Source organism: Sus scrofa, chromosome 6 (assembly GCF_000003025.6).
Source record: "Sus scrofa isolate TJ Tabasco breed Duroc chromosome 6, Sscrofa11.1, whole genome shotgun sequence".
NCBI classification, from domain to species: domain Eukaryota; kingdom Metazoa; phylum Chordata; class Mammalia; order Artiodactyla; family Suidae; genus Sus; species Sus scrofa.
This window is the reverse complement of record NC_010448.4, coordinates 4,098,931-4,123,428: the sequence shown is the minus strand read 5'-3', so window position 1 is coordinate 4,123,428 and position 24,498 is coordinate 4,098,931. Positions and strand designations below refer to the sequence as shown.

Sequence of the window (24,498 nt, the reverse complement as noted above, 5' to 3'; positions counted from 1 at the left end):
GCCCACTGTCCGTTTCCATGGCAACCATTCTATTTCCCTCTTCCTCATTGGTCAGCCTGGAGGGTTGGGATCCCGTGACTGTACTCAGATCCCAACCACCACATCGCTGGCCAAAGCCAGTGGGAAAGTTACAAGCCAGGTGCCCCAGGTAACAGCCCGTGACCTGGCGTAAGACAGCCGCTCGTTAAGTGCGTCTCGGTCCTATCCCCAAGGACATGGGGACCTGGCTTTGAGACCTGCCAGAGCTGCAGGCCAGAGCTGAGGGCCAATGTCATTTACATTGTCACAGCAGGAAGACTGCTTTCCGGGGTGGTTGTTGGGTGCTTATCTGACAAAGGTCCGGCCCACGAGATTGCTGATGTTTTTTGAAAGTCCGAGAGTCACGTTATGCTTACAAATGTCTGCCGCCCGGGATTTGGCACAACAGTGAAAAGTCAGCAGAAAGTCGGAGATGAAAAACCTGTTGGTCTGAGCGATATTGTCACAGCTGCCCACGCAGACCTCTGCCCCCGCCCACCCTCTCCCCACATCCCAAAGGAGGTTCTCAGCCCATCTGACCTCAAAGTGGTCTGCGCAGGAGGAAGTTCTCGTTCAATCGCTAACTTCCCTCCTCTGAATAAACCAGGCACGGAGGGGCACACGGGTGCTGTCACCTGGAAGGCAGAGCTTAACCCCATCACATGTATGCCTACGAGTGTGTGTGTGTGTGCACACGTGTGTGCATGTTCGTGCTGCCTAAGTGAATGTGTGTATAAGCATGTATGCACTAGGATGGCAAAACTGGCCCCGAGAAGACTGGTACCTTTTTCTAGTCTGAGGTTGAGGAGGTGAGCTCCAGTTCTAGATAATTCCGGTCAGGGGGAGGGGGACCTGGGCCCAGGATGACACCAGGGGACAGACACCCTGAACCCCGTCCGTGAGAGGCCTCTGCCTGACTGTCTACACCTGCTGCTCCCTGGAGGGTTCAGCCTCCACGTTCTGATCAATACCATCGCTGAGTCCCAAGTTCTGGACTCCAACAGAAACTCATCCCCACTTGGTACCAGCTCTGTGATCCGATTCCTAAATGTCTCTGGGCCTCGGTTTCCTCATCTGCAAAATGGATCAAATACCTACCTCATAAGGAGGTTGTGAGGATTAAATTAAAAAAAAAAAAAAAAAAGACACGAAAGCCTTGGCGGACGGGGACAGTTACCATTTGTCTGTCCCCACATCCCCGACAAAACTGCTTCCAAAGGTCCACGGCGGCGTCCTCACTGCCAAACCCAACGAGCAGCCTCCTTGCCTTCCAGCCTCTATGCTGCCTTCTGTATCCGTCAAGCTCAGGCTCACCCTGCTAAGCACACACAGTCATGTGCTGATCCTATGAGTACTCTTGAGGACCTACTCTGTGCCAAGCAGAGGGCTACATGCCAGGGAGACCAGGGAGGGTCCTGGAGATGCCAGAGGCTATTTACTGGGTGAGGTTCTAGGCACTGACACCTCTCTGCACGTGTCTTCAGCCCAAAAGGTCAGCACTGCTCTCATTTCACAGACAGAGAAACTGAGGCTCAGAGAGATGAAGGGATAAGGAGCCAGACATCCCCCTCCCCGCCCACTGGAGAGCTAGCTATGGCTACATCAGCAGTTCTCAAAGTGTGGTCCTCAGACCGGCAGCCAGCAGCATCACCCAAGAACTCATGAGACTGCAAATTCAGGAACTCCGGGGAATGGGGTCCAGGAGGTGGATCGGAACCAGCTGTGGGGATTCAGATGCCTCTGAAGCCTGAGGACCACTGACCTAGAGGAACTGATGAGCAGAGGAAAGGACGGGGCTTTGGGCTCGGAGGACCTGCTCTCCTCCTACGCTGGGAAAGGGGGTGAGACAAAGGCTCTCGTGGGCGGACAAGTTCAAGGGCCCAAAGTTCAGCTCCACCCCCTTTCTCTCCTCCCACGCCCTTTCACTTTAAGGAAGTGTTCGTATGAAGGAGCTTCCTGTACACTTGGTCTCCTCGCCAATATCATTTGCAGAATTCGAGGCATTGAGGTGTGGTTCCTGGGCATCTCAGCACCAAAGACCCCTGGGACTGCCCCCCAGAGACTGCCCCCATCCCCCAAATCCCACAGTCCAAGAAGACAGTCCAAGACAGAAGAGCGGTACTTAGAAAAAGAGCTGCTGAACCACCGCATGGGTCAAGGGGGAGTTTTTCTGGGACTTACACATGTGTACTGACACGAGCCATCTTTAACAAGGTTCCGAGAGCATCACGGAACTCCATCTCGGGGGAGCTGTCAACGGATGACGTCGCAAGGTGGGAGCCCCCATCCCAGAGAACCATCGGCTCCACCGCTCACTGCCTCGGGCGCCACCGTGGGCTCAAAGCCCAGGTGAACTGCACGTCGGCTGCCCCCAACTGGGGCTGGGCACACGCTCCTCTTCTGGCCCAGCGAGGGTCTTGCCCATGAAGAGAGGCCCTCAGAGGGTGTTAACGGAACACGACTCTCAAGAGAACGTGAGCCTTTGGTTGTCTGTGAGGCATCATCATGGGCCAATGATGGGTTATAGGTGCCAAACAGCTCCTGCACCAGCTAATCCCTAGTGTTAAGAACCCCTCTGGACCTAGAGATCCCAGGCAGGGCCTGCTGGGTTCAAGGTCCTGCTCATTTTTTCAAGGCTCCTGGTTTTCATTCACTAAGTCGTTTAACTTACAGCATAAAATCACAGCATGTAAAGTTCTGGAGACAGTGCCTGGCACAGAGCAGGTGCTCTGAATGCCAGCTGCGGTCATGGGCATTCTCTCCTCTGCAGCCCCTTCCTCGCCCAGCCTCCTCTAGCCCCCTCCTCAACTCTGCACTTCCCTCTCGTTCCACTCCACTGACTCTACCGCCCTCTCCACTCCTCCCATCTCTTCTCTCGTGCAGCTCTGTCTAGGGCGAGGGACTTAGGAAAAGAGAGAGGGGAGGCAGGATGGCGGGGGTCGGGGTGTGTGCGGAGGAAACAGAATGATACAAAGCAGGGGGAGAAGACCACAAAGGTCATAGGAAAAGGAGTTTAAAAAGCTGGCCAGTAGTTCCCGTCATGGCTCAGGGGTTAACGAATCTGACTAGGAACCACGAGGTTGCGGGTTCGATCCCTGGTCTTGCTCAGCGGGTTAAGGATCCGGCGTTGCCGTGAGCTGTGGTGTGGGTCGCAGACGTGGCTCAGATCCCGAGTTGCTGTGGCTCTGGTGTAGGCCGGTGGCTACAACTCCAATTGGACCCCTAGCCTGGGAACCTCCATATGCCTAGAAAAGGCAAAAAGACAAAAAATAATAATAATAAAAATAAAACGCTGGCCAGATTACCCTGGAATCACCAAGGCCACCAGAGTGAGCTGCTCTAAGAATTTTCCCAAAAACTATAAACGGCACATATTTCCCACCAAGCTCTCAAGGACTCCCTGCCCTCTTCCACCCCTCCCGCCCAGACTGGAACTCTCCTGAGGCTCCAGATCAGTGAGGGGCAGATTCTGACAATCTCCTCCAGTATTCTCACCATGGCAGCCCAGGCACAGGGTCCACAATGGTCAAGGGGCCCTGCCTTCTCCCCCAAAGACCCCTGACGTCCCTCTGCATCTTCCCAAAGCTGGCACTGGCTGGAAGACAAAACCCAGAGGAGACCGAGGAGTTTGAGGCTATGCCTGGGGCCGGGCAGTGTGAGGCTTTCTCACACTTCTGCAAACACTTCGAACAATTTTTTTTTTTTCATCACACACAAAACCCATACCAGGTGCAAAATAAATAGAAATACCAAAGGGGGGGCCACCACTTCAATAACCCAGTAAACTCCCTAAGTAACACCTAAGCAAGCCTTTGGGCGCCTGTCCTTTTGATCTTTTCTTTTCAGCTACTTTCATATCCGTCCAAGTCTTGTCCAAGCCCCAGAAACAACGACCGTGCTAGGCGCAGCGCAGGCACTCGATACATATCTGCTGGCCAACAGAAAGAAAAAAAGAGGGAAGTAACCCTTTCACAATCTCCATCCAACAATGAACTTCAGAGCAAGACCAAAGACGGGGGGAGGGAAACAGCAGGAAATTGCCCCAGAGCACCGCTCAATTGCGGGGCGGGCGGCGGGGCTGAAGCTGACCTTACCTTATATAGACACCCCGAGATGTTACGCAAACAAGGTTCACTAAGGAAGAAAACAACCCACACACCAAACAGCTGAGCTGTCAGCTTCCACCAAGCCAGCTCCCTGGAGCGGGCATGAAAGGAAACGGGAAAGAATTTGAACATCCTGCTGCCCTGGGGCAGAGGACAGCTGGACAGCAGCCACAGCTGCATCACTTCCAGCGGGCTGCTGATGGCGGAGCCGGGCAGCGACAGACAAGGACCTGGGGAGCGGAAACTGTCCTCTGTCTCTCGGACACAGAGGATGGGGGCCACATGGCTGAGATCTGACTGTCTGTGCAGCTGGCTCTTTGTCCCACCCCCCGCTCCCAGCAGCAGACGTCCCCCAGGAATCCTTCCTGGTTGAATGTGCATGAAATGTGCAATGACCCAGCTTTCCTAGTTTGGCAGAGAACCCCGGAAAATGGAGCACAGGGGAGCCAGATGAAAAAAGGATGGTCACCTCGGTAGAACCCTCGGGGAATGGGCTGAGCTGGAGACCACATTATCAGGAGGAGATACAGGTCTCCCCCAAGGGACAAAGCACCAGAACTTTTTTTTTTGATGCTGCCTTTTACTTCCTTAAATGGAAGTCAGTGTGTTATACCCAACTTCACCTTCTGAATTAGAGAACAGTGGCTGTAACCAGTTTCTGGAGGCTCTGAGTCCATGATTGCAGCACTGACAATGTGACACTCCAGGGACACTGAAGGAGTCAGGGTCTGATCGCCTGAGCACTAAACGTCCCTGGAGTGCACGGCTCTGCATTCTCCTATCTGCTGTTTATCGTTTTGCTGTTTCTTCCATGGCTGTCAGTTAGTCATTTGACAAACATGTGTTGATAATTTGAGATGCAGGGACTTTGCTGAAAAAGACACAATTTGAGCCTACCAAAAATACACAATTTAGCAGGGATCAAAAGACAAGTCTGCGAGCACAGTGAAGGTAGCACCTTAGCTACAAGATACCATAGGGCAAAAGGAACATCAAAGAAAGAGAGACAGGGACTCTGCCCAGAGGGCAGTGATCAGGGCAGGCTTCAGGGAGGAGGTGATGCTTCATCCGGTCTTGCAGGATGATCTAGAGCTCATGCAGCTAACAGAGTAAGGAGGAAGAAAGGCGCCCACATTAACAACTTGAGGCAACGATTCCGACAGAACCCCACAGACAAAAGCACCAGCTTCTGCGGGCAAGTTCAAGTTGCCTCCCTCAATAGGCGCTCGCTCTATTTCTGACTTGCCACCGGCTAGAGGGGCATATAATTAGCTCATTATAGTTGTGTGTAAAACAAGAGTTGAAAAGGCTTAGAATGGCAGCCCTGAGGCCCTTACAGCTCATCCCTACCCAGAAAGGAAACCTCTCTTACACCTCGAGTTCCCAGAACGGTGCTTGACCCAATGTTTACGCTCCGTAAATATTTCCTGAATAAAAGAGGAGCCTTGGTGCATCCACTTCATTTTATTTATACATTTATTTTTTGTCTTTTTGCCTTTTCTAGGGCCGCTCCCATGGCACATGGGGGTTCCCAGGCTAGGGGTCTAATTGGAGCTATAGGCGCCAGCCTATGCCAGAGCCACAGCAGCTCGGGATCCGAGCCACGTCTGCGACCCACACCACAGCAACGCTGGATCCTCAACCCACTGAGCAAGGCCAGGGATCGAACCCGCAACCTCACGGTTCCTAGTCAGATTCACTGACCACTGTGCCACGACGGGAACGCCCATTGGCACATCCACTTTAGCTGCTTGGAAGCATTCTGGTCCCCAGTCCTTGGCTGTGTCACTATAACAAGAGATGCTGTCTTCTAAGAATAAAAACAGTCTCCTCCCTGGAGTTTTCACGGTGTGGCTTCTACACCCAGAGAGCAGGAATGAAGAGACAGGCAGGAATGAGTAGCTGTGGAAGGACAGGAAGCAACAGGCCAGTCTGGATAAATGGGCCCACCTTTTTTGGTCTTTGTAGGGCCGCACCCGCGGCCAATGGAGGTTCCCAGGCTAAGGATCGAATCAGAGCTGCAGCTGCCAGCCTACACCACAGCCACAGCAACGCCAGATCCGAGCTATGTCTGCAGTCTACACCGAAGTTCACAGAAATGCCAGATCCCTAACTCACTGAGCGGGGCCAGGGATCGAACCCACATCCTCATGGATACTCATCAGGTTTGTTACTACTCAGCCACAATGGGAACTCCGCAAACGTGCCCTTTAAATAAAAGCCCACAGGCAGGGCAGGCACACATGGCGTTGCTAGAATCAGCGATGCCTGGTGAGCGTGGGCATCCTTCCCTGCTCATGTCACCAAGGGGGGCGCTCCAGAAGAGCAAGGCAAAGCCAACCCTCGGCACCCGAGAGAACCGGGAGACCTGAGTTCAAGTCCCGGCTCGGCCTCTTTCCACAGTGTGATCAGGGCTCTGTAACATCCTCTCTCTGACCCCCAGGGCTCACCCCTGCCTCAGAGCTGCCCCCAACCCGGGGCTTGGACACGTGGTTTTCATCTCAGCGGCTGTTAACACTGCAGCCCTTGAGTTCATGCACACGTTTAGAGCTGATTCATTTCACTCTTTCATTGATTTGCTGACTTATTAACCCACAGGAATATCCAAGACACATGGACCCCTTTCCTCTAAGCATTCGAGGCAAGGAGTGCAGGCCATGAAACATCTCTTGGGCACCAGCTCGGTGCCAGATGCTGGCCTGGAAGATGAAAACCCAGCCACGGGTCCAGAGCTTGTAAAGCCTCAGAACTGAGCTGGGCACAGAGCCAGCAGCACGACAACTGCTGGACAGACAGGAGGATGAGGACACGGTAATGATGACAGAGCAAAGGGAGGTGGCAGGAAAGGAGAGCGGCCCAAGATCAGGTTCAAGCACGAGTGAGAGAGACGGGGCGGGGCGAGTCTGGGGCCCCAGGAAAAGGCAGGTCTGAAATGGAGGGGAACAAGACAGAACCAAAAATGCTGACCTGGGAACGCACCCCAGGAAGGCCCAAGGGGAAATTCTAGAAGGTCGTGGGCCAAAAGTCGTGGGAATAAAATGCATGTTGTTCAGGCAACATCAGAGTCGTCCCCATGGCCCACGAGGCCCAGCTCCGACCCCACCCCCCCAGCACGTGGGGGCCAGCGCCCTGCTGGATTTCCTCTTCACGTTTTACAAGCTCATTTACATATACCATAAAATTCATTCCTTTTTTTAAAGTCCGCAGCACCCATGGGCATATGGAAGTTCCCAGGCTAGGGGTCAAATCGGAGCTACAGCCGCCAGCCTACACCACGGTCACAGCATCGCGGGATCCGAGCTGTGTCTGTGACCTACTCCACAGCTCTCGGCAACGCCAAATCCCAGACCCACCCAGCCAGCCCAGGGATCGAACCCGCATCCTCATGGATACTGGTTGGATTCGTTTCAGCTGCGCCACAATGAGAATTCCAAAATTCACTTCTTTTAAGTGTACAATTCATTGGATTTTGGTATATCCACAAAGCTGCACAACCGTCACCACTACTTAGAACACTTTTTTTTTTTTTTTTTCTTTGGCCATGCCTGCAGCGTGCGGAAGTTCCCAAGCCAGGGGCCGAACCTGCGCCACCACAGCCATCCGAGCCACTGCAGTGACAGCACCAGATCCTGAACCTGCTTCACTGCAAGGGAACGCCTACTTAGAACACCCCAAAAGGAAACCCGTGAATAGTCACACCTAGCCCCCCATTCCTGACAGCCACTAACCTGCTTTATATCTCCCTGGATTTGCTTGTTCTGGAAACGTGAAATACATAGAATCATACAATTTGTGGCCTTTTATGTCTGGCTCCTCTCACTCAGCATCATGTTTTCAAGGCTCATCCACGGTATAGCACATGGCGGTATTTTATGCCTTGTTACGACTACATAATATTCCATTGATGAAGGGACCCCATTTTGTCTATCTGGTCATCAGTGGATGGACAGCTGGGGGTGGGGGGTCCTCCCTGTTTGGCTGTTGTGAATAATGCCTCTGTGACCGTTCATGTACCAGTCTGTGTCTGCATTTCTCTTGGGCAGATACTCAGGCGTGAAAGAGCTAGGCTTGACCCTTCGGGAGCTGCCAGACTGTGTCCCCAGCAGCTGGGGCTGCTTCCCCACCAGTAGGGCGTGATGGCTCTGACTCGCGCCCGCCTCGCCACACCTGCGATCCTGGCCTCCCAGTGCGTGGGAGGCGACTTCCCAGTGCTCCCTGACTTGCCCTGCCCTAATGACTAAGGATGCCGAGCACCGGCTCCTGTGTTCACGGGCCATCTGCTCGTCTCCTCGGCAGAAAGACCCATTCAAATCCCGTGCCCACTTTTTACGTGGGTGATTCACCTTGCCGTGAGTCTGAAGCGTTCTTTACAGGAGTTCCTGTTGTGGCACAGCAGGAAAAAATCCCACGAGTATCCACGAGGATGTGGGTTCGATCCCTGGCCTCCCTCAGTGGGTCAGAGATCAGGTGTTGCTGCGAGCTGTGGGGTAGGTTGCAGATGCGGCTCAGATCCTGCATTGAAGTGGTGATGGCTGTGGAGGCTGTGACTGTAACTGCGGCCTGCAGATGTAGCTCGGATTCGACCCCTAGTCTGGGAACCTCGAAATGCCGTGGGTGCGGCCCTACAAAGCAAACACTCAACTCAACTAAAATAGAAACAAGGTCTTTCCATGCTCTGGAAGTGGGATCCCTGTGGGATGTATGGGCCCCCCCCGCTTCCGCCGGGTCCTGATGCTGCACGCCTGGCTCCCTTGCATTCGGGTTTTGCCTTCATGCTCCCTCCTCTTTCAGGCTCTCCTGAGCACCCTGGCAGACAGTGGGGTCCCCACGATTCATCTCTGGCCCATTGCTTCGTTTTCTTTTCTGCTCACTCATCTCATTCTGAAAGGATCTGATTTGCTGGCTGGTCTGTTATCTGCCCTGGCAGAATGGCAGCTCTAGGGTCCAGACCACTCAGCTTCCCCAGTGTCCAGAGGGCCTGGCACAGGGTAGGTCCTCCATTTGCATCTGTTAGATGAAGGAGTGCGCGTCGCCCAAGAAGAGAGTAAGTTACTTTCCCTAAAATGAACACACGGCAGTAGGTCTGGCCAAATCAAGAACAGAGTCAGTGGCCTATACACGCTGAGGTCTACGGAATGACTGGCCGGGGGGACTGGCTCTCCAGCACAGGGGACGCTACCCAACCCTCCGTGGTGATCTATGGAGGAAAAGAATCTGAAGGAGAATGGACGTGTGTGCATGTATCACTGAATCACTTTGTTGTGCAGCAGAAGGGACTGCAAATCAACCCTACTTCAATAAGACTTTAAAAAATCAAAAAAAAAAAAAAAAGAGCAGAACCAGTGGCGTCCCAGCCAAAGGCTGCAAGAGACAGGGCATCGTCCTTGGTGGGGCAGGGGGCTCCCACGGAGCCTGGCTCTCTTCACTCCGGCCCCAAAGCCCCAGAGGGGCCCCTGACCTGCCCGAGGCAATCCATGACCCATCCACTCCATTCTAGAGTCTGGGGAGAACTGTAGCCAAAAAAGGGAAGGAAACCACTTCCGGGTCAGACCCACGACCTCGCAGGGACTTCCTCTCCGTCAGAAGCAGCGGGGTGGGAAGTCTCCCCTGGGAGAGAGGAGGCGTGCGAATGAAGGGGGTGGCTCCCCGGAGGCCATCGTGGGTTCGCCACTTGCGCAACGGCGGAAAAATGACCTCTGCGCCGCACAGTCCTCTGCACATGTGCCCCCGGCCAGAGGCCCGGGCAGCAGGTCTGCCCCTTGGCATTCAAGCAAAGAGCTTGCGGGAGATTGTTAAGAGAAGAGACCCTAAGTGTTCTTCCCACCGGAGGAAAAATGTTTTTCTTTTCTTTTTATTGCATCTATATCAGATGATGGGTGTGAACCAGACCTACCGTAGTAATCATCTCACACGGCGTGCCAACCAAACCACCAGGCGGCACCCCTTAAATCTGTACAATGAGCTATGTCCATTATCTCGCAATGAGACGGAGGGGGGAAAAGAAAAGAGCTCGGCTGTGGTCCGTCCTCCCTGTTTCAAAGAGTTTTAGTTGCCAGTATTAGGAAGCGGCAGGGGTCGGGGTGGAACCAGGAGCACAGGCATTGGCAGAAACACACATCAGCCTCCGTGCAGCCCTGGGCTGCTGTCTTTGTGGCTCTGGGCCTCAGTGTTCCTGTCTGTGAAATGGGAACAACAACAGGGCCCACCTACCACGTTGGGTCATGGTGTCAACTACATAAAATCATAATTAGGGACTGTGGCTGGCAAAACAATGGACCCCAAAGATGTCCACATCCTGACCTCTGGAACCTGTGTAACCTGACCTGGCACAAGCGACTTTGCAGGTGCGATTAAGTTAAGGATCTGGGCATGGGGTGGTTACGACGGATAATCCGCATGGGCCCAACATAATCACAAGTGTCCTCAAAGGGGGAAGAGAGGGAGGCGGAAGAAGCAGAGAGGGACACAAGCCACCCCTGCCAGCCTCAAGGGATGGGGAGGGGCCCTGAGTCAAGGGGCGCAGGTGCCTCTGGAAGGAACAGTCCCGCCCCCACCCTGAAGTTAGCCCAGTGAGGTGGCCTTGAAGTTAGCTCAGTGGGGTGGATTTGGGCTGCCTGCCTTCTACAACTGTAAGCCGAGAAAATTATGTTGTCTTAAGCCACTCAGTCCGTGGCACTTTGTTACAGCAGCCACAGGAAACACGTACAAGGATCTCAGCACGATTCCTGGCACAATAAAAGCCCAATGCTCGCTGTTCATTTTTAAGTATTATCACTACCTATTATTGGCAAGGAAACTTCCACAAATGCATGGAGGATTAAAAAAAAAAAAGTACATGAGGAAAAATGAGACAGATGACGAGAAACAGAGTTCAGAACTAAAACAGGATGCCAGGGAGTTCCCGTCATGGCTCAGTGGTTAACAAATCCAACTAGGAACCATGAGGTTGCGGTTCGGTCCCTGGCCTTGCTCAGTGGGTTAAGGATCCGGCATTGCCGTGATCTGTGGTATAGGTCGCAGACGAGGCTTGAATCCAGCGTTGCTGTGGCTCTGGTGTAGGCTGGTGGCTACAGCTCCGATTCGACCCCTAGCCTGGGAACCTCCATATGCCATGGGAAGCGGCCCTAGAAAAGACCAAAAAAAAAAAAGTAAATAAATAAATACATAAAAATTTTAAAAATCAACAAAGCAGAATGCCAGGCAGGTGAATTTCGGATACACTGATGGAATCAGATGCAAAACACTGGGCCTACTGCCCTCCCTTCACACACAGGCCTCTGGGGACCTGGCGCTGTGGAGGCCACGAGCGGAATCTGAAAAAGCAGACCCAAATTAAGTTGGCGAGGAATGCAGCCCTGCGGGGGCTCCCGGCCACACACCTGGGCCAGAGGCCAGTCGGGGCGAAGGCCTCAGGGCCTTGGGACTTGCAGACTCTCCGTGTGGTCGCCAGAGGGAACAGGGGACAGCCAGGGCAGAGCTCAGCTCTCAAACCTCTCAAGGGGCCGCTGTTCATTCATCTACCCAACATGACACTTGTCCGGGAGGAGTGCGTGGTACTGACCCAGGTGCTGACCAAATGGACCAGGCTCCTGCCCCCGGGAGCTCAGTCCCAGCAGGAGAGTCAGACAGCAACCAGATACACGAACACTCACGGGCACAGAGCATGGGGAGCTGGTAAGTGTTGAGCCCACAACTTGGGCCCACACGAGGGAGTGGCAAACACACCACCGCCCCCCCTCCCCCCGCCCGGGGCAAAGAGATTGGGACAGACTGGGTAACCACGAGGGGGCGGGATGCTCCACCAAGAGTACCACCACCAGAGACAAAGGCCCTCTTTCCAGGATCTCGCTGGGAACTGAAGAAACAGACGCATGTGTAACCAACGCATAACGTAATGAGCATCACAAAGGCAAGAAGGGCATCTGAGTGGAAGGGACATTTACGCTGGGCCTTGACGGATGTTTAGGAGTCCTCCAGGAAAGCCAAGTGGACAACAGAGCCAGGAGAGGAAAGACTGCACAGGTCACAAGGAAGGGGGGGTGCAGCACAGTCCAGAGGAAAGGCTGAGATCCCTGGATGCAGATCTGGGTTCAGAGTCTAGTTTTTCCACCTACTGTGCCATCTCAGGCCAGCGCCTTTTTTTTTTTTTTTTTTTTTTTGTCTTTTTGCCATTTCTTGGGCAGCTCCCACTGCATATGGAGTTTCCCAGGCTAGGGGTTGAATCAGAGCTGTAGCCACCAGCCTACACCAGAGCCACAGCAACATGGGATCCGAGCTGAGTCTGCGACCTACACCACAGCTCACGGCAACACTGGATCCTTAACCCACTGAGCAAGGCCAGGAATCGAACCCGAAACCTCATCGTTCCTAGTCGGATTCGTTAACCACTGAGCCACAACAGGAACTCCTTTTTTTTTTTTTTTTTTTTTTTTTTTTTGGTGCCTGTAGCATGCAGAAGTTGCTGGGCCCAGGATCAAATGCAAGCCACAGCAGTGATCCAAATCATAGCAATGACAATGCTGGATCCTTAACCACGAAGCCACCAGGGAACTCCAAGCAAGTGACTTTAAAACAAATTTTTAATTGAACCAAAGAAGATTCTTCAAAAACCAATGGAAAAAAATGGAAAAAAATAAAAGTCATTTTTAAAAAAGATGCTTTAAGTTCTAGAGCACTTTCCAAAATTTGAAAGTTTCACATACATAATATCATATAATCCCATAACTCTTTTTTTTTTTTTCCCCTAGCCTTATCTTTCCCCTCCCTGCTTCCTCTCCCCACTGGTAACTGCCGCTAGTTTGTCCCCTGTATCTGCGAGTCTACCAAGCAAGTAACTATTTTTTATGGCCACGTCTGTGGCATATGGAAGTTCCCGGGTGGGGGATTGACCCTGCACCTCCTCAGCGACCTGAGCTGCCACAGTCTGATTCTTAACCCATTGCGCCACAGCGGAACTCCGTGCGACTTTAGACTCTTCCAAGGAAACCATTAGATTCCTCAGCAGGGAAAGAGGAATGACCCCTACTCCGGTGTCACTGTGCTCATTACAGACCAACTCCTCACGAATAAGAAAAATTAGATGAGCTGCTACAGGCGAAGTGGCCACACAGTGCCGGGCATTTGGCACCACAAGGTTGGAGTCATGAGTTGGCATGAGCATGGGAGCATCCCTTCCTAAAGGGCATTCCACGTCTTCTCCAGGCATTTGGACTTGAGGGGAAAAAGCTACAAAAGGTTGTTAATGGGAGAGCAAAGCGCCACCTCCACCCCCGTCCCCACCCCTGCCTGGACCGCAAGCTCACTGGGGTCGGGAAAGGGTCACCCCAGCCCTCAGCAAAGGGCCGGCATACAGTCGGCGCTCAACACATGTCCCAAAGAGGGAAAAGCCAGGCTCAAGGGTGGAGCCCAGGAAACACCCACACTTGGACGGCAGGCAGGGAAGGAGAAGCAGCAGAGGGAAGTGAGAGCGAGACAGGCGAGAAAGGGGAACCGGGCGAGCTCGGCAGCGCAGAAGCAGAGGGAAGGGAAAAGCATCTTTTCAGGACGTCGCTGCTGAAGCCTGGAGGGAGGGAAAGTGGATGAGAGACGAGAGACGGCCACCGTGCACGCTCCGCGGGTGGGGCAACGCCAGGATGTAATGAGGCGAAGAAAGGACGAGAAACAGGATGTGGATATAAGAGCTATGCGAGCCTCAAGCAACGCTTTCAAAACGTTTGCATTAATGTCTAAAGATTTCCAAGGAGCAAAAATTCAACTCCAAAGGGATGGGACACTTTCTCGGGACGAGAGACGCCCTAGTTACCTGGAACATGGACATGAGCGAGCTTCCCCAGCTGAGATGTGACTGCAAACTCCAAAACAAACACAATTACCACCCCAGGGAGCTGTCACAAAGTTCACGCATCTTGTGGCACAAAGAAGCCGCACGATGCAGCTCAGGACCCCTCCTAGCAACAGATGTGTGCGACACAAAGGCAGCGGGAGACTGGAGTTTGCAGAAAACTGGGAAGAGGGTCCCTCAGTAGTCCTTCAGGGGCTGCTAAGAATCATCACCCGACACTGTTTCTGAAGCAACAGAAACAATGCTTCTTTTTCTTTTTTCTTCTATTTTAGGGAGGCACCCAGGCATATGGAGGTTCCCAGGCTAGGAGTCAAACTGGAGCTGGAGCTGCCAGCCTACGCCACAGCCACAGCAATGCCAGATCCGAGCCTCGTCTGCGATCTACACCACAGCTCACAGCAACGCTGAGTCCTTCACCCCTTGAGCAAGGCCAGGGATCAAAGCCGCATCCTCATGGATCCTACTCAGGTTCCTTAACCTGGAGCCACAAGGGAGCTCCAGAGACAATGTTTCAATCAATGTTTGTTGAGTGCATGACTGACAGATCACTTAAGCTTTATAATGTCCGAAGCCCTGTCACAGTTTACAGCTTCCTTTTGACCTCATGTTCCCCTGGACTCACTAGACGACTTCTCTCCTTCCTTTCTCACTCAAGTTTCTGATTTTTTTTTTTTTTTTTTTTTTTGGACCACGCCTGAGGCATGCGGAAGTTCCTGGGCCAGGGATCGAACCTGTGCCATAGCAGTGACAACACAACATGCTTACCCCACTAAGGGAACTCCTCAAGTTTCTGAATTGGAGCAAAGCTAGGGGCAAAAATGTTTGTGTGCAGCTAGATGGGAAAAAAAATCCAAGCAGAGAAGAGAAAAACACGCCACCTGCATGTGTGTTATACAGCGGCACGTGCAGAGAGCGTGGACAGCAAGTGTACCTGTCTCGTTCACATCACATCCCTCTTTGGTTAACAGCAAAGATTCTGGCCTTGACTAAAGGCTAACGGGGCTCTTCTGAGCTCTTTTCAATTAGGTCTCGACTTCTGGAGCTCCGTGTTCATCTCTGCCGTATCCAACTCTAGCAAGGATCCTGCTAAGTCCCTCTGGCCAGAGGCCCCCATCCTCCGTATCTGATCACCCTCCAGAGGTAAGTGGGCTCCTGTCTTCCACCTTGCCCCAGGTGATGGATCAGCACCGGCCTGCCTTCAGCAGGAATCCTGTTAGAGGAGTTTAGCCAGAATCCCCCCTCACCCCGGACCTCTCCTCTTGCTAACTTTCCATCCACTGACTGATCCCCGCCTTGTTTCTTGACTATAAAGTCCCACTTTGCCTTGGCGGATTCAGAATTGAGCCTGATCTCTCTCCCCTGCTTAAGGACCCCCGTAGTGGTCCCTACACCTATCACAACCGTCCCCTGAATGAAGTCTGCCTTACTGTCCTTTAACAAGCATGAGAACAAATAGTTTTTTTCTTTTCTTTTCTTTTCTTTCCTTCTTCTTTTTTGGGCCACAGGTGCAGCATATGGAGGTTCCCAGGCTAGGGGTCTAATCGGAGCTATAACTGCTGGCCTATGCCACAGCCACAGCAACGCAGGATCCAAGCCACGTCTGTGACCTACACCACAGTTCATGGCAACGCCGGATCCTTAACACACTGAACAAGACCAGGGATCGAACCCACATCCTCTTGGATACTAGTCAGGTTCGTTTCTGCTGACCCACAGTAAAACTCCCACTTTTCTTCCTTAACAGTAAACACACCCCCGTTTTCCTTAGGAACCATCCCACTGCCACATTCAGTTGCTGGTAGGGCTGAGCCCAATCCCAGAGGGGTGTTACCCACACCTAAGCTAATGCATTTCCTCACTCTTCTTGGGAGCAAAACAGACCAAGAAGGAGGCTGTGAGACAGAGAGAGAATGAGTGGTCCAAAGGGCCTCGTGCAATCCCTTTCATAAACTTCTATGTCAAGAGATCAGGCAGTCTCCCCTGACATACCTCCCGTGATGGGGGTCTCACTACCTCCAGTGACAGCCCATTCGGACTTGAGGCCCATTCTTCCTCAGGCAAACCCAAAATCTACCCCTGAAATTTCTACTGTTTGGTCTTATACCACATGGGCTTGGGGTGGGATGTCCCTCTAAGTTAAATATGCCCAGTTTCCTCAGTTAATTCTCACATGAAAGGTTTTGAATTCCTTGCCCAACCTGGATTCTCCCCTCTTAGCCTGGTACCCTGGGTACTACAGCCAGGACTCTTAGAGGGAAGTGATAAAGAACCTACTCACACAGGCTTAAGGGGGGAAAAAATTGGTTGGCTTATGAAAATAAATATCCTAAGAAGGGAGAGTCAGGTATGGCTGGATCCAGGAGTTTAAGCCATGTCCTCTAGTCTCCACCCTCCGTTTTTGGCCCTATTCCTGAGTTCTCAGGTTCCTTTTCCAAATGGTTGATGGGACCTGCAAGCCCCAAGCCTTCAATGTGCTTACAGGTCTTAATCCCAGAGAAAAATAAAAGGACTCCCAACAACTCTGTCCAAAGTCTAAGGGATGGAGCTGATTGGCTTGACCTGAGTCACATGGGCCCAACCCTGAACCAATCACTTAACAGACTTGTTAACACATCATGGCTTGCTCTGATTGGCCAGGTCAGGGTCATGTGCCCTCCCTGTGGGGAGGGGCAGAGTCAGTCCCACTGGAAGGACACTGACTGAGCAAGATTATTACAAAATGCGAAAGAGAAGTTCCCCCAAAGGATGGGATGCTGGACAAAAAACACAGAACCCCACGTCTCTCTGTGAGGGGATATTTTGAGCTGAAGGCTCCAGACTCACCAGAGAATCATGGGAATATCATCGGTACCCAGATCATCATTCAGCCAACATCACAGGGCATGTCTACCTACCTGACATGGAGCTTCATGCTGACACTGCCCTCCATGAATGTACCTTCTCTGGTAACCACCCTCCCCGTCAAGTTTCTTTCAACCCCCTTCTGGATGTTCACCATCTTCCAAGGCGCCACGTTAACAATACTGCCTTTACTGAGCATGCGCTCTATGCCAGGCACCGCCCACAAGCTTTGTGTGTATCATGTCAGTTTATCCTCCTCACAAACCTGTACTATGTGCCAACATTATCCGCATCTTACAGACGAGGAAACAGCATCTGGGGGACCTGCCCAAGGTCACACAGCACAGCAAGGCCACAAGTCAAGACAAGATACCCTGGCTCCACCATCAGTGCTCGTAACCGATCGGCTTTAAACTCTCTTCCAACAGAAAACTGGATTCATTCCCAGATGCCTGGATTCTTTCTAAAATAAAACTGCTGGCAACAGAGCACTTCGGGTCCATCAATAACAGATCTGTTAAACAATGTCACATTTCTATGAGAGACCATTACAGAGCCACTTTAAAGGCTGGGCAATGACAATAAAACATCAGCTCCGTGGGGACAGGGGCTTTCTCTGCTGCCGTATTTGTCCCCAGTGCCTAGAATAGCAAGTACCCTTCAGGGCAGCTACGCATACACACTGGAGGAAAGAAGGAAAGAGGGAACAGATGAATGAATGAATGAATGAACAAATTTCTCACTGCTAAACTATAACTGAACTGTATCTGGCTTTTACTTCCTTTTTTTATTTTTTGCCTTTTTTTTTTTCCCCCATAGGGGCCACACCCACAGCATAAGGAAGTGCCCAGGCTAGGGGTGGAATTGGAGCTACAGCTGCCAGCCTACACCATATCCACAGCAACTCGGGATCCGAGCCACATCTGTGACCTACACCACAGCTCACGGCAATGCCAGATCCTTAACCCACTGAGCGAGGCTGGGGATCGAACCCACATCCTCATGGATACTAGTTGGATTCGTTTCTGCTGCACCACAGCAGGAATGCCTCCCCTTTTTTTAAATTAAGGAATAGCTGATTTACAATGCTGTGCTAGTTTCAAGTATACAGCACAGTGATTCAATTATTTTTTCACATTCTTCTCCCATACAGGTTACTACAAAATATTGAGGATAGTTCCCTGTGCTACACAGTAAGTCCTTTGTTTTAGGGGGGGGGTTTTATGGCTGCATCCACAGCATATGGAAGTTCCCCAGGCTAAAAACTGAATCCAGGCTGCAGCTGCGAACTATGCCACAGCTGTGGCAACACCAGGTCCTTAGCCCACTGCGCCAAGCCAGAGACTGAACCGGCACCACCAGACACAAGCTGGATCATTAACCCACTGAGCCACGATGGGAACTCCCTTGGTTTTTTTATGTATAGTAGTCTGCATATGTTAATTCCAAACTCCTAAATTATCTCTCCTCTCCCCTTTCTCTTCTTTTTGCTTAGACTTGCTTTCTGAATATTCCACAAAGGACATGCATTATTTGTAAGTTACAGAAACAAGACATGATTTCACAGACAGCCTGAGCCATTGCCCCGACACATATACGGGATCTGTGAGCATTTTCTGCTGCGATCAGAGAGCTCACAGGCCAGTCAGTCTGGCAGAGGGTTCCTTTCCCGCAGCCTGAGCCCTGGCTCCTCCAGGTCTGGGGCAAGGGAGGGCGGACCAGAGAGACTCTGGCACGGCTTGGTACCCATTTTCTCCCCATCATCTCTTCGCCTTCCCACCTTTCTGTGCTCTCAGACCACATACTCTGCTTCCGCATCAATTAAATTCCACCAGTGAGATGACAGTCACACTGCTTAACGTTCATGGAGCACTTGCTGTGTCCCTGGCACCACGGACTTGCTGCCTTAATCCTCCTAATGACCACATTATAGGAAAAGGATGAGCCCGGTGGGTGATGCACCTGCTCCAGGTCACATGACTGGCAAGTATGTGGAGCAACCCAAAGCTTTCACCACCATGCTAACCACCCCTTACCAGGTACTGAGCACCTACTGCACACCGACCTGGGCCAAAGGTCCAACACATGTCCACATGAGGCTGAATGCCTACTGCGTGCCAGCCTGGGGTCAGGCACCCCAAGGGGCAAAACCCGGAACTGAGTGCATACTGTGCACTGAGCTGGGGCATGCACTGAAACTTCAGAGCAGAAAGCGCACCTCCATCTAACATCCTAAGCTCTACGAGAGTGAAAATAATGATCCAAAAAGTAACAGGAATTCCCGTCGTGGCTCAGTGGAAAAGAATCTGACTAGTATCCATGAGGATGTGGGTTCGATCCCTGGCCTCACTCAGTGGGTTAAGGATCTGGCGTTGCTGTGGTGAAGGTCAAAGACTCGGCTCGGATCTGGCGTTGCTGTGGCTGTGGTGCAGGCCAGCAGCAACGGCTCTGATTCCACCCCTAGCCTGGGAACCTCCATATGCCACAGGTGCGGCCTTAAAAAAAAAAAAAAGTAGCAGTAACAACAGCCACCAGCCTTGGGGCCCTGTGCTCTCCTTTTGGACATATTATTTCAGTTAACCCTCCCAGAGGGAGGCACCGCTAGGACCTTCAACTTACAGACCAGAAGACTGCTGCATAGAGGGTGTTTGTCCTTGCCTGAGTCCACACACAAGGCAGAGTTGGGGTGTGAGTCTAGAGCTTTTCTGATTGCAAAGGGTCCCAGCTACTGAAATACAGGTGGGATTGCCCCAGGCTGGCTTGGTGGCTAAATCCTAGAAGGAATGACAGGGGTGTGGAGGGGAAGGAATTCCCCTGGAGGGAACCTCCAAAATTGCAGGCCTGAAGGCTGGGAGTGTTACACAGTGTTATACTTCAGGCTGCAGGTGCACAAAGAAGGTTGTGGGGAGCTGTCAGGCAGGAGATGTGAGTGGGGACAAGCTCCTAAATGCAAGCAAACAGTCTGTGCTAAGTGCAGTGGGCAGTGGGGAGCCATAGATGGTTAAGGAGCAGAGGAGTGACTTCATTGGAGCACAGCTTTAGGAAGAGTTGCTCCAGCAGTGGCGGGGGTCCAATGGTGGGGGCGTAGAAGGGCTAAGAGACTGTCACAATAAAGGGGGGTGAGGGTGAGAGGCAACGGACCTGTTCGGGGTTCACCCCTCTTCCGGGAGCTGTGCGTCCTCCTCGCGCTCTTTCCTGGGGAAGCCACCCTCCCCCACGCTGTCTCCCGGTTCCGGCCAGGGCTAGCCAACCAGAAGCCAGTGATTGGTTCAGGACAGGGACGTGAACGCAGCCAGTCCAAAGAGTATCTGTCAGGCTGGAGGCTTCCCCTGAAGTCACTGGCAAAAGGTCTCTCTCTCTCTGCATAAGGATGGCTCTGCCTGCGGCTGGGAAGCCAGGGTGCTTAGTGGCCATCTGTGTCACCACTCAGAAAGCCTGCCCTCCTGCCCCCAAGAAGGGCGATAAAGGAAGAGGACAGAGCCAGGAGCCTCCGGAGGAGCAGGGTTGAGCTTGGACAGCCTTACCTGCAGCTAGTACTTCTCTTAAACTTTCCAACCATGTAAGCTAACACTCTTTTTCTTTTTCTTTTCTTTTTCCTTTCTTTCTTTCTTTTTTTTTTTTTTTTTTTTTGCCTAAGCTGACTGTATTGGGCTCCTCTCACCGCACTTGAAAGTTCTCCAACCATCTTACACGGACTGAAGTTTGGAGCAAGAAGCCAGAGGCCCAGGTGGTGATGGAGAGGGCGTGGTTAGTGCACAAGGGGGAGGGGACCACGTGAGTCCAGCGCCAGAAGCGCCATCACGGGGCCAGAGAGGGCCTCGAATCCTGCAGGCAGGAAGAAAGAGGAGGATAAGGGCCCCACAAGCGAACTTCCAGACCCACGACCTCAGGAAACAGCTCCTGCGGACAAGACAGGCCAGCCTGGGGGCTGAGGTCAGATGACAGGGAGAGGCGGGAAGGGCAGATTCCACTGTGGCAAATGGGGGGGGGGGACCGCAGCAGGAAGACAGCAGCCAGAGGGGGGTGGGGGGAGGGGCGTTCAGAGAGAGGATGCTGGGGGAGGGGCTGTCAGTCAGGGAGGAGGGAGGAGAGGGAGGGGAGCTGGGGTGGACACCCTCCCCCTCATCCGCGCTCCCCCCCCAGCAGTGATGCAGGAGAGGCCAGATCCACCTGGTGAGAAGATGTTTGGAAATAAGAAGCCTGTGCCAGAGCAAGAACTTGCCCTCAGAACATGTGACTCCAGGGCCTATCAGGACACCTGGCCAGGAACTAGGGCCACCAAGAGCCCTCCCTGCCTTCATTACAAAGTGGGCCTGGCCTTGGCGCCAGCCTTCCCTGGGGGCAAGTTCAGCTCTGCCACAACCTTGCTGTGTGATCTCAGGCAAGTCACTTAACCTCTCTGGGCCTTGGTTTCCTCACCCACAGAAAGGAAACAAGCTCAGGAAGGGAGACGAAGTGTGTTAAGCGCAGCGACTTGCGTATAGAATTACTGGTCAGTGTTCGGAATCCTTTATCGCTGCGTTATGGGGACACGGCAGTGGGATGGAACAAGCTTTTCTAAGGCAAACAAGAGCACACACGGCAACCGTAACTCGTCTATACATTTGTCCAACAGATGGCTGGGGAAGGAAGGCAGACTTCCAGCCAAAGCAGACGGAGCCTTCAGATCCCACGGCCCATTCATAAGATCAACAAGCAGCAGGGAAAGCATTTTTAGTTCTCCCACCAGGCCCTCCCCACTCCCATCCCCGTCGTTGGGGGGAGGGTCAGAGTAGAAAACCACAAAGCCCCGGGGAGGGCGGAAGAGTCCTCTGACCACAGCCTCGCCCGCCCGACGCTGGGAGCAGGAGCATCTGTTCATCTGTTCGGAATCCACTCACAGGATGCTCTTTCTTCCCCAGGGTCACCTTCTCCTACTCAACGGAGAGAACAATAGCTTCCGAGACGGGGAGGGGGGAGGGGACCCCAGCCTGATGGGGGGTGGGAGGTAGAGGGCCAGCCGGAGGAAAGAAAGGGCTACTTTACTGTCCAGAGAGAAAGGAAGCTGGCCTCTGAGAAAGCTCAGAGCCAGCAAGGCCAACGACCCTGCTCAACTTCCTAGTTCTGGACCAAATCGGGGGAAAGTCAGGAGTCTGGACTTACTCCACTTGCGAAAGCAACCATCACAGGGGCGGAAGGAAGGATAATAGCGGTTGAGAGATGGGGTTCCAACCCCGGCCCTGCCAGCCCTGCGCACGAGGCCCTGTGCACATTATTAGATGTGAGTTGTTGTAGTACTTTCTGCATCTGAGGTTTTAAACGACCCTTTACAAAAGCAGTGAATGAACATCTGGAGGCATCTCTCAGGGAGACATTTCAGTTGCGAGAACATTGGGAAAACACACACACACACACACCCCCTTCGTACCAGTCAGCCCATAGCAGACATTTCATAAATATTCTTTGAATTAGAGTAAACCCAGAATGTTACGTGAAGAAAGGCAAGGAGCCCTGATCCCTCCCGTCCTGTGTACGTTTTATCTGTTTCACAAACGACCATGTCACCGGCCACGGCACCCTCCTGAGTGTTTTACACAATGACTCACCTATGCTCACAACTGCTCTCTAAGACGACAGACGAGGAAACCAAGCCTCCTCCCCTCCCCCCAGCCCCAGGAGGTTAAATAATTCGCCCCAAATCACAGAGCTAGAAAGTGGCCACCTTCTGACCCTGCGTCCCCGCCCTAACGTCCCTGCTGCACTGCCTTTGTCTGAATATATCTCTTTCCAAGCCAGAGACTGGGGACCATTCAAGAGCCCATTGTCCAACCCCAGCTTTAAAGAGCCCCATTACCAATGACTTTAGCTTCCAGGGAAGGGGGGAAGGGGATGTGGTCATAGAGCCACGGCTTCTTTCCTCTTCATGGTTCCACACACCCCAGGGAAGGGCCCAAAGTTTACAGATCTTAAGCATTTTGCTGGACGATTTCTTAAATAGGTACACACCTGTGTGACCACCTCCCAGATAAAAATATGGAACATTTCCAACCCCACCCGAACCCACCCCCACCTTCCGCATGCCCGCTCCCAGGGAGCGGCTACCCACCCCCAAGCGTGACCACTTTTCACACTTTTCACACCACAGATTAGCTTTGCCTTTTCTATCATTTCATATAAATGGGATCACACGGGGTGTACTCTTTCATACTTGGCTCTACAAATAAGCACATATCACCAGCACAAGGACAATGATTGTGGGGGGCGGGGGCCGCTGAGAGTTTCCTTCTCCTGCAATAAACTCCAGGATTGTTTTTATTTGGGCTTGCTGACCTAAGAAAGGGTAAAGTGGAGAGGGCTGGAGTTTGAAACCGCGTGAGCTGGTGCTGGAAAACTAGTGACTCACAGGGGGTAAAGGAGCCGTCGTGCCTAGAAAGGGTACTGTGTGGTCACCTCCGACGGCTCCGGATGCCCAGACGGGAGAGGTTTTTATGAGGCTTTAAAACGCTCTTATCTGGTTCCACTAAGCCAGGGGCGCCTTTGGCCTCTGCCGCTTCTCCCTGGCATTGACAGTTTCTCCAAAGATGGGGAACTCCCCTAGAAGGCGCTTCTCCCTACCTGTGCATTGTTGGATGAAGTCCTGATATTCCGCTCCCTGCTCGCCGGGGACGATGGTGGAGCCGTCGTATTTAAAAGTCACCCTTTGGATTGGGAGAAGAGAAAAACACACACACACACATCAACGTTGGTAGCGGCATGGTGCCGAGCTTCCAGCAGGACAATCTAAAAGATGCTCTGGCTAGGGAGAAGCCAGCGCTGGCTTTCCACGCTGTCCTGGGTTAAGGCTGCGGGAAGACAGCACGGGATGACCCTTAATCCGTCCGGTCTGGAAGACGGCTCAGTGCCCCCGGCCCCTCGCGAGCTCGGGGAGCGGGGCTTGGAGAGCAATGGAAAGTTCCTCACCAGATGACGGCCGAGCTGTCGTCGCGCACCAGGTTATACGCCGTCCGGCAAGCCTCTTTGTCGATCTTGGTGGCCATCGCCGAGGGGCTGCAACGGGGACACGCTGCCCTGAACGAGCGATAAGCGCACTCTGTGCCGGCTGCAAGGAGCGGAGCGGTGCGTGGACGCGCCAAGGGTGTGCGGGTGGCGGTGGCAGCGGCGGCGGCGACAGAGGCGCAGGGCGAAGCGAGCTGCGAGCTCCGAGCTCCGAGCTCCGAGCGCGGCGGTGGCACGGAGTGCGCAGGGAACGCGGGCCAGATGCAGGCCGCGCCGCCCCGCCCCCTCCGGCCATTGGCCTCCTGGGACGCATCTCGCCCGGCCCCCTCTCGCTATTGGCCGTAGGGCCCCGGGGGCGGGGCGTCTTTACTCGCCGGCGGCCAATCCCGGCCCGGGTGGGTTGCGCAACTCTGCGGTGGGGGCTGGAGAAGGGGCTTTTTCCTCCCTCCTCCCCCTCCCCTTCCCCTCCCTGTCTCCGTCTTCTCTCTCTTCCTGAACCCTCTCCTCCTTCCCCTACTCCCCCAACTCCTTCCCAAGCCCTCCCCCATCTTCTCCCGCAGCCCTCTTTCTCCTTTCCCTTCCTCCCCCTCTCCCCCACCAAAGGCCTCGTTCCTCCCAGTTCTCCCCTTCTCCCTACCGTCTATTCCCACCTCTCCTCCTGGCCCTTCTCTCCTCCTCCAGCCCCCCTCCTCCTTATCCCCCCGCCGCAACAACCCT

The 24,498-nt window shown here is 53.1% G+C and overlaps 1 protein-coding gene across 1 annotated transcript in view; it reads right to left on the bottom strand.

The window, feature by feature from the left end:
* Positions 1-24,088, bottom strand: part of COTL1 (coactosin like F-actin binding protein 1) — a 46,941-nt gene extending 22,853 nt beyond the window's left edge. The window contains exons 1-2 of the mRNA XM_003361733.4: positions 23,746-24,088; positions 23,401-23,483 (exon numbers count right to left, since the gene is read on the bottom strand). Of these exons, the coding sequence (XP_003361781.2) occupies positions 23,401-23,483; positions 23,746-23,822 (160 nt within the window). The 5' untranslated portion in view covers positions 23,823-24,088. The remainder of the gene's footprint in view (positions 1-23,400; positions 23,484-23,745) is intronic.